The sequence below is a fragment of the Carettochelys insculpta genome, chromosome 21, assembly GCF_033958435.1.
Source record: "Carettochelys insculpta isolate YL-2023 chromosome 21, ASM3395843v1, whole genome shotgun sequence".
Taxonomy (NCBI): domain Eukaryota; kingdom Metazoa; phylum Chordata; order Testudines; family Carettochelyidae; genus Carettochelys; species Carettochelys insculpta.
The window spans coordinates 20285628-20302182 of NC_134157.1; the positions used below are offsets into that span (position 1 = coordinate 20285628).

A 16555-nucleotide genomic window follows, 5' to 3' on the forward strand; every position below is an offset into this window, starting at 1 on the left:
CCAGTTTTATATTGGTGCAGCTTCACTGACATCAAAGGGTCTCCAGTTTCGCCCTTGTAGAAGTTCATTAATGGTGTCACCCTGGAGTAACACCGCAGGGAAGTCCAGGATTTCAGAAGGGCTTATTCTTAAAATCTGTAAAAGAGTCAGCAGCAAAGTTTGGAATAGCAGACGTTTATCACTGATATGATAGTAGAACAGAAAGGCCACAGCTGAGATCAGTGCGCATTATGCTAGCCACTGCGCACGCGCGCACACACACACACGCGCGCGCGCTCACACAAGGTGCCTGGCCTGGCCCAAAACCAAGTAAATAAGAGAAAGCAGAGTGAAAGGAAAAGGCTGTGATTTGCCCACAGTCACACAGACTGGAGGACAGAAATAGAACCCAGGTGCCCACAAGACCGCATGGACTCTGCTGGGTTTCAAAAATGGTTTGGAGCTCGAGAATCATTAGGGAAGTTGCAGTGTTTGTAGGGCAGCTGGAAGAACACACAGACTTCACTGGGCTGTGGGCAATGGAGAGGCGGGGCAGACTCAGCTTCAGGACCCCCAGAAGGGTCAAGGACTCAGGCAGAAGGGGCAGGGCTAGGGGCAGCCAGCCCATACTGCTGTGCGGGGATCTGGCAGCAACGTAAAGGCCCTGGGGTGCGGGTCACTGCCGTTACTTCAGTAGCAGCTGTGGAGACCCAGAACCGCCCGACCCTTTTAAATCACCAGGACCCAGAGCAACTGCCCCCTTAGCTCCCCACATTTGTGGTCCTGCTCCACTGAATTCTTGTATTTGTTCCCTCCACCATTCCCACAGCAATCCATCGACAGCACCAACAGCTTTCTGGGTCCTATCCCCAGGGCTGGCAGGGCACAGAGGTCTCCCTCCTGAGGCCCACACATAACCAGGCTCTGGTAACTCAGGTCCGCTCTCTTTTCCCTTGGCACTTCCTTCCTGCCTCTTTATCAGCCGTGGGCACATTGGGGCCTTATCCCAGCCAGCTGGCTGGCGTGCCTAATTAGTCCCATCTGCTTTTTCTGGTGAACTAATCAACAACTGAGGGATCAGAACTTAGGCCCACCTATTCCCCACCCTTCCCCGCAGGCCATAAGCATCAAACAGGACTGTGGTCCCCCAGGCTTGGCACACTTAGAGGTGCCACAAAAACAGATGGACCAATCACGACAGGTTGGGTCATAGGAATCTCCTTGGGGTTGATCCTCAGGATGCTCATCAAGCCACTACTTTCCTGTTTTCCTGCCGTCTGGGGCTCCTCATCACCCTGTCCTGCTGAGCCAGAAGTTTTGGTCTCCCCCAGCCGAGGCCCAGAGTTGGGGTTACTGTCCTCATGCAGAGCAACAGGGATGCTGAACCAGTTCAGCTCCACAAGGGCTCAGCACCCAGGAAACCAACCCAAAAAGGGACCAAGCCCCCAAATAAATCTGTTTTACCCTGGGGAGAAGCTTTACACAGAGAATGCTCAGAAGCTCAGCCCCCTTTGGCAATGAAAGAGCTATGCAGATTGGTTTCTCCCCCCAGGTAACAGTTATTTACACTGGACTCAATAATAAAAATGTATTTATTAATGAGAAAAAGCAGAGTTAAGTGACTGCAAGTGACAACAGCCAGCATGGGAGATGGCTGGGGGTGCAGAATCTGGGGAGATGGCCCAGAATGCAGCACACAGGGGCTTTGATGCCCGTGTGGCACCCTGGGCTGCAGGTCCTACAGTCCCTTTCATAATCTGGCCCTGTCTCCAGGGACGGGGTTTTGTGCCACCACCACAGAACAGATGAGACTGAGGGGCAACAATGCCCTCAGTCCACATGGTGGCAGGGGATTGATTAGGTGAGATGGCCATTCTCTGTGCCGTACATCCTCTTACATAAAGTGTGCATTTCGGTCCCAGAGAGCACAAGCCACATGGGATGTTCTCATGTGTCTATGGACTTTATTAAATGCAAAATATGCTGCCTTAATTGACAGTGAAAGTGTTTGGTAATCGTGTTAGATCCCTGCCAACCAAATCAGAAAGTTACATTCCAGTCCAGCGTTCTGAGGCTGTCAGATAATTTACTATAGCCTGCTACTAATCACATTTAAATTAATAGGAACTTCTTATATATTGTGCAGCAGAAGAGAACCTTATTATACCACCATATTTGCCATGCAGAGTAGTAGCTGTGTCTTTGATATGGATCCAACTTGATATTCCCAGCACCAGAGGCAAATGCAGAATGGAAATGGAAATCTGTAGAAGCCACAAGTTCTCTTTTCTCCTGACGAGTGGATCTAAGCCAGTGGAATATGAATTCTCTTATTATTATTAGCTTGGTTTCCTAGAAACATTGCGCCTTTGATTCAAATTATTTGTCCTCTTACCCCTCTACTTGTGGCAGAACCAGGTACTATGGCCGCATGCTTCTCTGTAGAGAGAGGGGATTTGGTTATTTCCGTTAGGGCCAGATTGTGTGTCATCCCAACCTGGCCTCACAGAGGAGTAAGGAAGAATATGATCCATCCACACACACTCTGCTTCAGGGCTCCCCAAATCTTCAGTCTTGGTGGGAGAATGGTGGAACTTCAGGTGCTGCATAGGGGCTACTCACCTGCACTGAACAGCATGTAGGGAGGAAACAGAGGCCTTGTCTCCACCACACAATGGATCAACACGGCAGTGAACAATCCACCAGCTGTCAATTTATTGCATCTATTGTAGATGCAATAAATCAATATCCAAGCTCGCTCCCGTCCATGCCTGTACTCCACCAAGACGAGTATCCAACGGCAATGGGAGAGCAGCCCCCACTGACCTCTGCTGCATGCATGATGCTGAAGTCAGTATGTTGACTTCAGCTATACTATTTGCAGAGGTGAAGTATATCACTGGTGCAGCTAAGTGTAGGCAAGGACAGAGTCCTCGGTTTCACACCCAACACAACAGCCAGCAGATCTGAACAGCTCAGTGGGGGGAATAATTGCCACCCTTTCCATGCTGCAACAAATTATTTTTCCTGAGAACTAGGAAGGAGCAGGATAGAATTACGAATTAGACTGAAATGTGACAGGGGAGCAGGTGTGGGAAATGAGGTTACACCTTAGAATAGTCCCAGTAAGAGGAAAGTCTAAGTTAGAGCTACTTGCCTCCAGATCACCCTGTGTACCACCACCAGACACAGCTCTGTAAGAGCACTGGAGCGCTGGGATGAAATTCTACCCTTGCTGAAGTCAGTGCTAAACTCCCATTGACATCAATAGAGCTAGGATTTCACACTTTATTGAAAGGGCAAAAAACAAGGTGTGTCCTTGATGCTTTTTGTGGATATGGCCTTTTTCTTTTGCCTGGGACTTTTTTATGGCACAAGAGAAGCTTTCCACACCCAGGCATCACAGAACTGTGCAGTGACCTCATGTGAAGCCACAAAAACACCTCATAGACTAACAGCTATTTTGGAGCATAAGCTTTCGAGGGCAAAGACCCGCTTCGTCAGATGCAATGTAGTAGAGATTCCAGAGGCAGTTATATCTGCAGCCATTCCAGCTTAATTTTATGGGCTGAACTTCATGCCTGGAGAATGAAATGCGCCACTGCTCCCTTTTCTTTGTAAGCAAGTTAAACGGTCATCAGTGGGACTGCCACAGCTCTGATAAGCCCCTGGAAGAGTCTCCTCGTTAACAAGAGTGTGCACAGCTGGAAGCATGGATTACACTCTCAATGGAGAGCAATCACATGCCTAAATCAATTGAGGAAGTCTGGAATTATTTAACTATGAGGCTACTTTTGACCTTGGGGAGTGGAGCATCTGTCTACTAGATCTCCTTGCCATCAGCTTTCATTCCAAGTGTTTCTATATGCACAGTGGTAGCAAGAGAACACTTTGCAATCAAAATATTTTTGTATGTTATATCACGTAAAAACCAAGGACAATAAAAATCCTAATTTTGTTCATGCAACATAGGTCAGTTTTTAAGGAAATCAGATATACAACAATTAAGCAATTACAAATAACACAAATACGAATAATAACACAAATACAAATACAAATACAAATAATACAAATTACAAATAATAAGTTACTTCACAAGGCTGCCATTTGATCTTAGTCTGAATTCCTTAGTATTTCTAGCTTCATAAGTGCCCTTTGTCCAGATCTGATCTTTAGCACTTTCCTTCTATGACTGTGTTCTTTTCCTTTGACCCTTCAACCTATCAGACTTATGGACAACATCAGATATAAGTTCAACAGTGCTGTTCCAATTTATCCAGGGTCTATCTAGCATTCTTTCAGTCTTCCACATCTCGACCATCTCTCAGAGTTTCATTGGGGCGGTAAAACAAATGTATTGTAAATTATTAAAACTAAAATAATGTCAGATGTACAGAGAAAATACCCCATGGAAAGATGGAAATTTGAGCCAGTCATATTATGTCATGCTAACCAAGTGAAAATCAATATTTTTTTCCTCATGGTATGTGCTTATATGCAATATCACTCCAAGGACAACTTCCACTCACTCCATTGGAATCTATGTTGCACTTATTCTCAGTAACTGGCCCTTGCTAGTAACAGAAGTGTTAACAGTATTCATGAAGTGAATAGTGGACTCATGTTTGCCAAATGTTATATAAAATTAGGAGTAAATTGCACTTCTATTCTTCATCCATTAGCTTAATAAATTTTACTAATATCCCTACAAATAGCAACTAGATTCCTAATCTAAGAGAAAACTGGCAGAGTCAGTATGTACATAGAAAATATCAATTAAAATGTTTTCAAAATGGCATTTTCAATTAACATGCCAAGTTAGTAATTACCACCTGAACCTTTCACAACAATTTATAAAGTAAATAGCAATTAAGAATGCCATTTATTCATTAAAGATCTGCAAACAAAACAAAATACACTTTTTGAAGCTTATCCCAAATTGTTACACACCTGCTTTGGAGAACATGACTTAGTGAGCAATTTTGGCTTCATTTAGGATGTGGGTGTACATAACACACAGACTGCAGTAGCACTCATATATTCTGTGCCCAGTATGAGATCTGGAAATGACTCATGACTCCATTAGAAAGAATAACCCAGAGCCCATATTAAATGTACTAATAGCTTTGTATTTACTCAGGATAACAGCACAATTATCCCTTGTCAACACCAAGCACTTCTCTCAGGGGAAGATTAATGGTGACATGCAAGATCAGCATGTTAAATGAAGTGCAGTTGAGAGCCATGTTGCTAGAGTTAGCAAAAGAGCTGGCAAAAGATAGGAGCCCTCCTATTAAAGCACGGATAATAATACCAGCCTTGCTATGGGAAGTTCAGATCTCAAAATCAAGCAATAACTCTGTGGCAAGGCACAGCATGAGGAACAATAAAAGACATTGTTAAGTGGGAGCAAGGTGTGAAAGAAAGGATGGGTAATCCTGGGAGATTGAGCTCCACCAAGGAAAAGTAGATCTGAATGGGAATCATAACTGCAGCCACCTGCTTGTGAGCACCCTGCTGTGGAAAAGGGGTGTCACGTAAAGTCCTTGCCTGGTTGTCTGGTAATTCACTTGCTCCCTGGGTCACTTCCCATGGACAGTGCCTTGTCTGGTAATCTTTAAGGTTCTGAGGCTCGGAATTGACTAGCCCTATCCACAGTGCTACCTGTTCTTGTATGAGGCTTGTGGGCAATCTTCAGCCCACTGGACCTGGGCCTCACCCAGGTTGAAGTTCAGATTGCACTCGGGGCTGTCCGTAGTGCTGCTGGTCTTCCAGTCAGCATAGAGACCTGCCTGAGTCAAGCTCCCGTGAGCAACTGTTAGGCCCTAGCCCAGCAGCTTCTTTTATATCCGCTTACTGGGTCCTGATTGACTGCCACAGAGACAGCCACTCAATCCTGACAGAAGGACCCCTTTTCTGCTCCTCTTGCTGAGACGGGGTGTGTCAAGGCCTCTGCCCTCCTGCAGGGGGCACCAGAGCTTAGTCCACCCCATCAGAGAAGCACAGATCCTTTTGCTGATGAAAATTAATGCTTGATTACATTTAATGTGCATCTCTAATATGGACACACAGGAGGAAAAATGAAGGCTCGATAGTACAAAGTTTATCTTAAAAATCTAGCGCTGTGAGGCATAGAAATACGGTGGCACATCTACTGTGAGGCAATATTGCTGGCCTGATCCCAGGCTCTCAGTTATTAATTAGTATTTCACTCACACCTGCAGGCCTTAAATGGGAGGAGACTCCACTGTGCCAGACACAGGCAGCAGAAGTCCCAGCTCCTATGTAAATCGGCAAGGGCACAGACAGGGCAAGCAACCTGCCCACGCTGCCCAATCTGCCCACGCTGCCCACGCTGCAGGTTAATGTCAGAGCTGGGAGTCCAAGACTTCCAAATCTCCGGCCTTTGTTCTATCTGATCCACCTTCCTGCCCTGATGATGCCACAGTGAGCCTCAGAGCTTGATTTTTTCTAAAAACGTGTCTCCAACTTTTATCTCTGAGACACCCATGGCCATCGATACAGCTGCTGGCACCACCTTCTCCTGGTGCCAATGTTAGCACTGTTCTTTGTTTTCCTTGATGAGGGCAGCAAACTAATGTGCGTTCTTGAGGTTACTTACAGCAAGGTAGGTAAGGAATAAATTATGGACGGTCCCTGACTGTTTGGCTGCATTACAGTTCTGGCTATGCCGAGGAATCCAGTTACAACACAGATGCACTCAGAGCACAGTTTAATTTTGCCCGTGTTGTGGGAACAAATAAGTCTATGTCCCAGCAGTTCTCAAACTGTGGTCAGGACCCCAAAGTGGGTCATGATCCCATTTTAATGGGCTTTCTGCGGTTGGCATTAGATTTGTTGGAGCCTGAAACCAAAGCCTGAACCAAAGCTAAACCCAAAGGCTTCAGAGAGGGGTGATGAGGGTCACATTACAGTCCCTCTACCAGGGACCGAAGCCACAAGGGTTTGGCCCCCCGTCCTGAGTCGGTGGGAATCAGGATTTGCCTTTGATGGCCTCACCTAATATAGCAGGGCATGGGCTGGCTCAGGCCTCAGTCCTCACTCCTGGAGTTGTGTTTTTTGGTTGTCAGAACTGGGTTGTGGCACGGTAACATTTGAGAACCCCTGCTAGATCTAGTCACGCAAATAAAACATAATTCAGACAATCCAAACCTCATCCAGAAAAGGCTTCACACCATACTATCAGGAATTCCTTTTGCGTCTTTGAAAGGATGTTAAAACTGAAGTTACAGTTTGACTACCTCTAACTGCTCTGTGGCTTACATTTTGCTACCAGGTGTATCAGAAGCTTCTCCCCAAGACTTTTTAAACATTAAGGCTACAGTTACACTACAATGATCTGTTCACAGAAGTCACTGTTGGAAGAGATTTCCTGACAAAACCTGTCAACACAGTGCAGCCACAAACAAGCCAATCATTAGAGCTCTCTGTTCTGTCGAAAGAGTGGCTGGACTCGACAAAACAGGCACCTGGAAGCACAGCAGACAGGGCTGCCATTGTTCTGAACGCCATGTCTGTCAAGAGGAGGGTCCCCCAGAGCATCCACACAGAATCTGTTGACAGCAGCATTATGCCTCTTGGCTGAAAGGCAGAACACTGCCAGTGAAAACGCTGAGTTTTGTCAACAAACTGTCAACAAAATGCATTTTATGTGTGGATGTTCCACCAGTTTTGTCAGCAAAACTCTCTAGTGTAACCATAGCTTATGAAATATAAGCAATACACCACTTCACTGAAACTGGAAATATCAGGCAGTTTATTACTACTTATCAGACTTGGTTAATTTGTTTCAGTGATAGTCCCTTGCTAGATTACTGTCAGCCTAAGAACTTTCTCAACAATGTAGAGATTGAGGAAAATGTAATCTCAATTATTAAGAAAAATGTTCTAAAGTTTCCTTTCCAGGTCTTTTTATTGCTTCTATTAGCTGTTAGCCAAGCTACTGGATTTTCCTGTGAAATACAAACCTTGACATTATTAAAAGCAATGGTGTCTCAAGGCACAGTTGCTCTTCCTCCTTTTCTCTGATTTCTTCTCATCGGGGAGGCTCGTCTGCCAGATGACCTCCTAAAGGCCCAGCTTCTAAAACCCAGTGCCTGTTATCTTTGACAAACTGCAACAGTCTGAAACAGCTGGAAATCAAGCTTCAGTCTTAAGTGCAGTGATAGCTAAACACAATGTTCTGAACTTATATTTCCTCATGTGACTGCTGTTGAACATATGTGACCAGTTACTAGTTACTAGATAGCAGGTAATTTTCAGTTTATTGGGAGCAATATAATTTTAATCTCACACTGTGCAACCCCTCCACTCCATGACAGTATTTTTCCATAAGAGGTAGGCAGCACAGTGTGACCCAAATGATAGTGGAAGTTCAAGAGAATATGATCTTACAGATAATTCTGTAACGTGTATTATTTTGAATTGGTATGTCACCAGGATTTATGGTCTTTAATGAGATTGAGGGCCCACACTGCAAGGCACCATACCAACATTTTATAAGACACAGGCTATCCTTAAAGAGGAGTGTGAGCCCTACTTTACGGGTGGGGACTAAGGTGAAGTGAATTGCTCAAACTGTCATGCAGGAGATGGCAGAGTTGGGAATTATACCTAAATCTCCTGAGTCACAGCCCAAGGCTTTCACACTCAGAGCAGCCTGCCTCTTTTAAAGCAAAAAGGACATTAACCAATGAGAAAGGGGTTACAGAGTCTGAAGTAATGTTAAATTTAAATTTGTAACCCGGTTCAGTACCATGTCATTATCTATCAGGTAGATTTCAGTCTTTTGAAAGAAGTGTTCATATTTTCTAAATAAATAAATTTGCCAGCTTGCCTAGCAACAATCTCACACATACAGGGCAGCTTTAGCTCAAAAGAAAATGAATAAGAATGAGGAAATGAGTAAGAATTCAGAGCAACTGATGGAAGGGTGAGGAACTGTACAGCGTGGCATCACACTGAATGAGACATTCAAAGAGAAAAGCATTGTGTTTGTCAGGACTAACCGGAAAAATTAGAGTGTAAGAGGCAGATATTTTAGTGACAGGGTGTCCCTGTGGTTAAATAAAGGAATCTATAAACACAGATTCTTCCAGAGAAGAGCAGCAAGAATGATTAAAGCTCTAGAGAACATGAGCTATGAGGGAAGATGGAAAGAACTGGGCTTGTTTAGTTTAGAAAAGGGAAGACTGAGAGCAGGCAAGCTGGAAGTTTACAAGTACCTACAAGAGTGTTAAAATGAAAAGGGAGAAAAATTGTTCTCCTTGGCCTCTGAGGATAGGACATGAAGCAATGGGCTTTAACCTGCAGCAGGAGAAATTTAGATTGGACATTAAGAAAAACTTCCTAACTGTCAGGGTGGTTAAACCCTGGAATGAATTGCCTAGGGAGGCTGTGGAATCTCCATTCCTGGAGATATTTAAGAGCAGGTTAGACAGACACCTTTCAGGGATGGTCTAGATGGTGCTTGGTCCTGACATGAGGGCAGGGGACTGGATTCAATGTCCTCTTGAGGTCCCTCCCACTTTTAGTGTTCTATGAATCTATAATCTCACCCACGATTTAGCACTTAATGACTAATTTAAAATCTGAAATGTAGATAATCCCAAGAAAAGAGGAAGAAAATGCATCACAGACCTAGTAATCTGGAAGAACAATGAGAAGAGTTTGCCCATTGTTAAATGTCTCTGAGCATCTCTATTTCTTGCTTATGCAGTGTTAGAAGAATCTCAGATTCAGAAAAGAAGATGCTGAAGTATTTATATAGATGACACTGCAGACCTTCCACACATGAACTGTTATAAAAACCTTTGCATACCAAAAGGATTCTTGGCTACTAATTAAATTCAGGAAAAAACACTTAATCAACATGACATTCATTACTTCTTGTTACGATAAAATGGGCCTTGCGGCTCCTGGCATTGATTTTCTGAAAATATCTGCAGACTATTAAGCTTGGGCAAATGATGTGATTCTTATAGACATGCTTTCAGACACAGTTCTGATTTTTTTTTTGGTTTGTTTTTGTTTTTCCCCTCCAACACCTATCAGTTCTGCCCAATGTCAAACAACAGATATGGGTGTCACAGGCCAAACAAGGATAAATGCAAAAGCAGGTAGATATAGAGGGATGCTCTTGTGGTATATGCCCACATTTGTCCTTTCTACAGATGTGATTTCTCAGTGGCTTTTAACCAGTAAACATCAATGATACATTCCTGTCTTACATCGACAATAAATTGTTACACTCAGTCCCTGCTCCTCCCCTCCAACATCTCAACTGGCCATGCTTCTGCATACAGTTGCTTGAAACAGCATGTAGAAGAGGATTACAAGAAAAGGTAAATTAGAATCATGCTGCCAAATTAGTTAAAAGGTAGCTAAACATAAGAGTGTGCAGCCCCCTCCTGATTTCACTTCAACGTCTTTCAGGTTTTGTCCTTTGGCACTGGTTCAGATAAAAATAAACTCACTAACATTTGTTTTATTGCACAGCTTTACTATATTCTGATTGCTTTGAATGCCTGCATGGTAACAAAGTATCAAAGAGTCATAAAACAGAGTGCTTGCCACACCAGATCAGAGTAGGGGCCTGTTTACTATAGCAACCGCTCCCTGAGAGTAGCCAATGTCAAATCCTTCAGAATAAGGTGCAAGTGTGCAGTTAGGATCTGATTCAAAATCTACGTCAACAGAAGGGCCTTCATACAGCAACTAACACAAAGAGGAAATTTCTTCTCTATGGCTGTTAGCAGTTGGTTTATACCCAGCAGCATGGTAATTGTGTCCCTTCCAAATGAAACTGAATCCAATTTTAGGTAATTGTTGCCATCCATATTTTTATGCATGCCTGTCAAAATAATATGATACAATGGGTTCCGCAGAGTACCTATGAGTCATGTGAACAAGATTTTTTTTTTCCATTTCAAATGTGCTGCTTTTCATTAAGTATCACCTCGGCTTGTGCAGGGTAAGAAAAGGTTACCTTTGAGCACCCAACTCCGTATTGTTCATGATTTTCAATACTTTCACGTCTCTTCTTCTTGTCTCTTGCTTCATTTACCACTGTCTTCAATCAAGGCATATTAAAATTCTGTTCTATTACTGTTTCAACCAGTATGCTTGTTTGGAGGCTTGTTGTAACCTCACCCCCACATCTCTTTTTAAAAGTCAGTATAACATTTGCTACCTTCCTATCTGGTAGCTGATTTCAATAAGAGTTTGCATATTTTTGTTACCAACTCAGTCATTGCATCCCAAAATTTCTGCAGACTTTTAGATGCAATTTCTGATCCTACTGCTCTTTAATTGAGCTACTTAATTATTTGCTCCAACCTCTTCTCTTCTGGTGCCTTTATCTCTTCTTTCTTACCTAAATCCAGTGAAGATGTCTCCCCAGTGTCTGCTGTGGTGAAGTTGGATTACTAATTCTCCAACCAAAAGAAATGTTTCTAACAACACAAAGAGCTAAGTCCTGCCTTCCTTTCTAAAGCAGGGAATCCATAACCCTTTCCTGTTGATGCTGCTTCACAGGCACCATCCTTTTTTTTAAAAAAAATTTTATATTCTGAGACAGATTGCAAAAAGGCAGATACTTATGATACTAATCCTTTAACTTTGCTCTTTTAAATAAAACAGGTATTTCATTCCACTGAGTGTTTGCTATTCACATGCCAAATCTAAGACCCAAGATATGGCCTGCATACAACATTATTTAAATTGTTCACAGTGCCAAGTGCTAGTCTCATAGGGACTTTTCATCAGATATAAAACACAACACTCCTGTCAAAATTATATCAAAGCACTTCAAGGCGTATATTTGAACTGCTCAGTATTTATGACTAACTATAGAAATGCCAAAAATGTTTCCCCACTTGGATCTGCTAGTCTAACTCAGCTAAACATTAACCTTGTTTGAAATAGGCTAATTTACCAGCCAAAACTACTCTAGAGAGCTTGATTCATCTCCAAGATACCATGATCATAACTCCCTTGAACTGAACTTGGTAGCAGAGAATAGAATTTTCATAACCATTCCACAGTGGCCTAATTCTGCTGCCACAGAAGACAATAAGAGCATTGACGTGACCCTTGGTAGGAGAGCATGGATTCTTGATCTGAGCAAGAGTGGCAAGACTGGGCACTATCAAAGAAGTTAAACTTTTCCAGATACTGAAAACTCCACATTGTATTTCCAGGTTGAGGTGGAAAGCCAAACAACTGGGTAGGATAACACCAAAAGCAAGAGACTAGAAATGTCTTGAAAAACAGAAGCACCATTCTTGAAAACGTCTAAATCTGAGACATTTGAATCCAGACTAAAACAGAAACTAATGGCCAATGCCAAGCAAGAAGAGAAAATAAACACAAAATTTGCAGTGACTCTTAAATTAAAGTATTTCAAATCCATTACAGTTATTTAAAGCTGAAAAAGTAGAACCATAGTACTCATCCTTCTAACAAAATCAGTCATTTTTTTAAATATATCTATTTTATTGTGTGACAGACTAATTCCAATCATAGCACCATTTTCCCTGAATACAGCCATGTCAACAGACATGATACGTCTATATCAGTTTTAAGTAGTGTCTTTTAAGGGATTTGAGTTTCAAAACACTGCAAATTAAGGAGTATTAATTCTTAAGAACTACCAAGTTTTCTTATGCAGCTATTATCCAAGGGAAATTGTTTCAATTGGTTATTTAAAACATAATTTGTGAAATTATGTTTATTATACACAACCACACACCTTTTCAATCATCAAAATATAGTTTGCTCTCTCTATATATCTCTAGCTTGATCCATATAATTTCCACAGGTTTGAAAGAATGCTTAGAAAGAGATTTTAATTCCGGGGGACACCCAGTTACACATAACTATTCAAGAATTAAAAACCCTGCAATGTAAAATTTGCTTCAACATGACAATGCTAGCTGTTTCGATATTCAACTAACTTGTGGGAAACAAGGTACAATATTGCAGTTTACCTCCTAGCATTTCAGCTTCTAGAGTCTTATTCCATGAATGAGTTTCACTGGAGGGCAATTCCCTATTGGTTTGTGTTACCCGATATCCCTAAGGAGACCCCTTACATCTTATGTCTTTTCTTCATTTTGATTTAGCTTTGCAGCCCTGTTCATAAGTCACGGCCGCTTTCAAACGCAGTCCAAAAGGCCCCATCCCCGACCCAGCCAAGAAACAAACAAGTTTGCAACGTCTCTGGGAGTTGCTGGCCACTGCTCAGTTCAAATCAGCATCCTCGCGGTGGGTGGGCAGATAGGCCCTGGGAGCTGAGAACAGCCAGCTCTGTAATCTTCAATAAATAGGACCACTCCAGCCCTAGGCAAGCCCCTGCTTAACCCCGTAGCCTCCGAGAGCCAGACCCCCACAGGAGCACCCGGGGAGCGAGAGAGCGAGCGCTGCTCCTGGTAGATCCCTCCAGATCTCAGCTCTCAGGGGGTCACCGAAAAGGGCAAACTCCCCCCACCCGTCCGCCCGCACCCTGCGCTCCGCTGCTCAGCTAACTACCCCCAACCCGCCCCGGGCCAGCCGCTCGGCGGCGCTGCCACTTCCGACTCCCTATGACCGGACCGTGCCGTCAGCACCCTGGAGAGCTCCCGGGGCGCCGCCGGTTCGCAGCACCGAACTGCAGCCAGCGCCCCCGCCCCGCGCCGGGGACATGCCCTGGGGCCAGCGCCCTCTCCCGCAGCCCCCCAGAGCCGGGCCCGCCCTCCCCAGCCTACGGGCCAGCAACTCCCCAGCCCGACCCCCCCAGGGAACCAGCCCGCCCAGCTCCACTGTGCTCGGGACCACGTGTCCTGCCCCATGGCCTCTGTGCCAGCTCCGTGCCCCGGGGACCAATCCCCCCGCCGATCACCCGGCCCTGGGGCTACCTCCCGCTGAGCTCCCGGCCGTGGGGCTACACCCCCCGCGCACACCGGACCCGGGATTAACCCCCTCCCGCCCCCCAGCCCCGGGACTAACCCCCCTCCCTCCCCCCAGCCCCGGGACTAACCCCCCTCCCGCCCCCCAATCCCTGGGGCTAACCCCCTCCCGCCCCCCAGCCCCGGGACTAACCCCCCTCCCGCCCTCCAATCCCTGGGGCTAACCCCCTCCCTCCCCCCAGCCCCGGGACTAACCCCCCTCCCGCCCCCCAATCCCTGGGGCTAACCCCCTCCCTCCCCCCAGCCCCGGGACTAACCCCCCTCCCGCCCCCCAATCCCTGGGGCTAACGCCCCCGCCCCCCGCGTCCCCAGCCCAGGCCCCCCTACCTGTCGTCGTTCTGGAAGGCCTGGTCCCCCAGCAGCAGGTCCCGGAAGCGGTAACGGGGCGGCAGGGGCAGCACCTCGGACTCCAGCTCGTTCATCTTTAGCGAGGCGATGTCCAGGATGACCCCGCTCCGGCCGCCGCCGCAGCCCCCGCAGCCGCCCGGCGACGCGAGCCTGCCGGAGAGAAGCGGACTGATGGAGCCGGGCTGCAGCCCCTGCCCGGCCCGCACCCGCTCCCGGCCCCGCAGCGACCGCGCCGCCCGGCCGGCGGGGCCGGACTGGCCGGGGGGCGCGGCCTTTCCCCGGCCGGACTGCGCGGGAGAGCCGGGCCCGGCCAGCAACGAGCGCAGCAAAGCCAGGGCGGCGCCCTCCAGCCCCGGCCGGGCACACTCCGGTGCACCTGGCCCTGGCTCTGGCCCGCGTTAGCACGGCCGCGCTGGCTGGGGAGAGGGGCGCCGGCACTGCAGGGCAGCGGGAGGGCTCTGCCCGGCCATTGGTCATTCAGCAGAAGCCCTGGTTCTGGGGCACTGGGGAGGGGTGTGCTGCAGCCGAGCCTTGCCCCAGGAGAGAGAGAGAGAGAGAGAGAGAGAGAGAGTGAGTGAGTGTGTGTGTCCGCCCGCCACCAGGAGGTGTGTGTGTGAGAGAGAGAGAGAGAGGGGGGGGGGGGGTGTCCGGGCACCACCAGGAGGTGTGTGTGTGTGTGTGTGTGTGTGTGTGTGTGTGTGTGTGTGAGAGAGAGAGAGAGAGAGAGAGTGTGTGTGTGTGTCCGCATGCCACCAGGAGGTGTGTGTGTGTGAGAGAGAGAGAGGGGGTGTGTGTGTGTCCAGGCACCACCAGGAGGTGTGTGTGTGAGAGAGAGAGAGAGAGAGAGAGAGAGAGTGTGTGTGTCCGCGTGCCACCAGGAGGTGTGTGTGTGTGAGAGAGAGAGAGAGAGGGTGTGTGTGTGTGTCCGGGCACCACCAGGAGGTGTGTGTGTGTGTGTGAGAGAGAGAGAGAGAGAGAGTGTGTGTGTGTCCGCATGCCACCAGGAGGTGTGTGTGTGTGAGAGAGAGAGAGGGGGGGGGTGTGTGTGTCCGGGCACCACCAGGAGGTGTGTGTGTGTGAGAGAGAGAGAGAGAGAGAGAGAGAGAGAGAGAGAGTGTGTGTGTCCGCCCGCCACCAGGAGGTGTGTGTGTGAGAGAGAGAGAGAGAGGGTGTGTGTGTCCGTCCGGGCACCACCAGGAGGTGTGTGTGTGTGAGAGAGAGAGAGAGAGGGTGTGTGTGTGTGTCCGGGCACCACCAGGAGGTGTGTGTGTGTGAGAGAGAGAGAGAGAGAGAGAGAGTGTGTGTGTGTCCGCATGCCACCAGGAGGTGTGTGTGTGTGAGAGAGAGAGAGGGGGGGTGTGTGTGTCCGGGCACCACCAGGAGGTGTGTGTGTGTGTGAGAGAGAGAGAGAGAGAGAGAGAGAGTGTGTGTGTCCGCGTGCCACCAGGAGGTGTGTGTGTGTGAGAGAGAAAGGGGGGGTGTCTGTCCGCACGCCACCAGGAGGTAGGTGTGTGTGTGTGTGGCGGGGGGAGTGTATGTGTGTGTGTCCGTGCACCACCAGGAGATGGGGGTGTGTGAGAGAGAGAGAGAGAGAGAGAGAGAGAGAGGGAGTCACGTGCGTTGGAGAGCTAGAGTTACACACACACACCCCCCACAGGAAAGGAAAAATAGACTTTTGGGAACATGGCTTGGGGATAAAATGGGGGAATGAAGGTGATCTCCAGCTGGGAACTGCTCATTGCATGACACAGCCACTAAAGCAGTGGGGTTGCTGACCCTACAAAGTATAAGAATGTCAGAGTGGGTCAGACCAAAGGTCCACCCAGCCCTCTGTCCTGTCCTCGGACGGTGGCCAGTGCTGGGTGCCCCAGAGGGAGTGAACAGAGCAGGGACTTATCAAATGATCCGGCCCCATTGCCCATTCCCAGCTTCTGACAGAGGAGAGTGATGCCATTCTTGCCCATCCGGGGCAACAGACATTGATGGACGTGTCCTACAGGTATTTCTCTAGTTCTTTTTGAGCCCTCTTAAAGTCCTGGTCTACACAACACCCTCCAGCCAGAAGTTCTCCAGGTTGAGGGTGTGGTGTGTGGAGCAAAATTTTTTGTGTTGGTTTGAAACCCTCCACCTATTAATTTCAATTGGTGGCCCCTAGCTCTTGTGTTATGGGAAAAAGTAAATAGTTTTTTCCTTCTTACAGTATTTACTCTTCACCACTAGTCATGATTTGATAGACCTCTATCATATCCCCACTCACTCCT

General features: G+C 47.0%; 1 protein-coding gene across 3 annotated transcripts in view; it reads right to left on the reverse strand.

Moving 5' to 3' along the window:
• Window positions 1-16555, reverse strand: part of KCNT1 (potassium sodium-activated channel subfamily T member 1) — a 200829-nt gene that overhangs the window by 165806 nt on the left and 18468 nt on the right. For all 3 annotated transcript variants that reach the window (XM_075015825.1, XM_075015826.1, XM_075015824.1), the window contains exon 3: window positions 14274-14444. In XM_075015825.1, the coding sequence (XP_074871926.1) occupies window positions 14274-14444 (171 nt within the window). The remainder of the gene's footprint in view (window positions 1-14273; window positions 14445-16555) is intronic.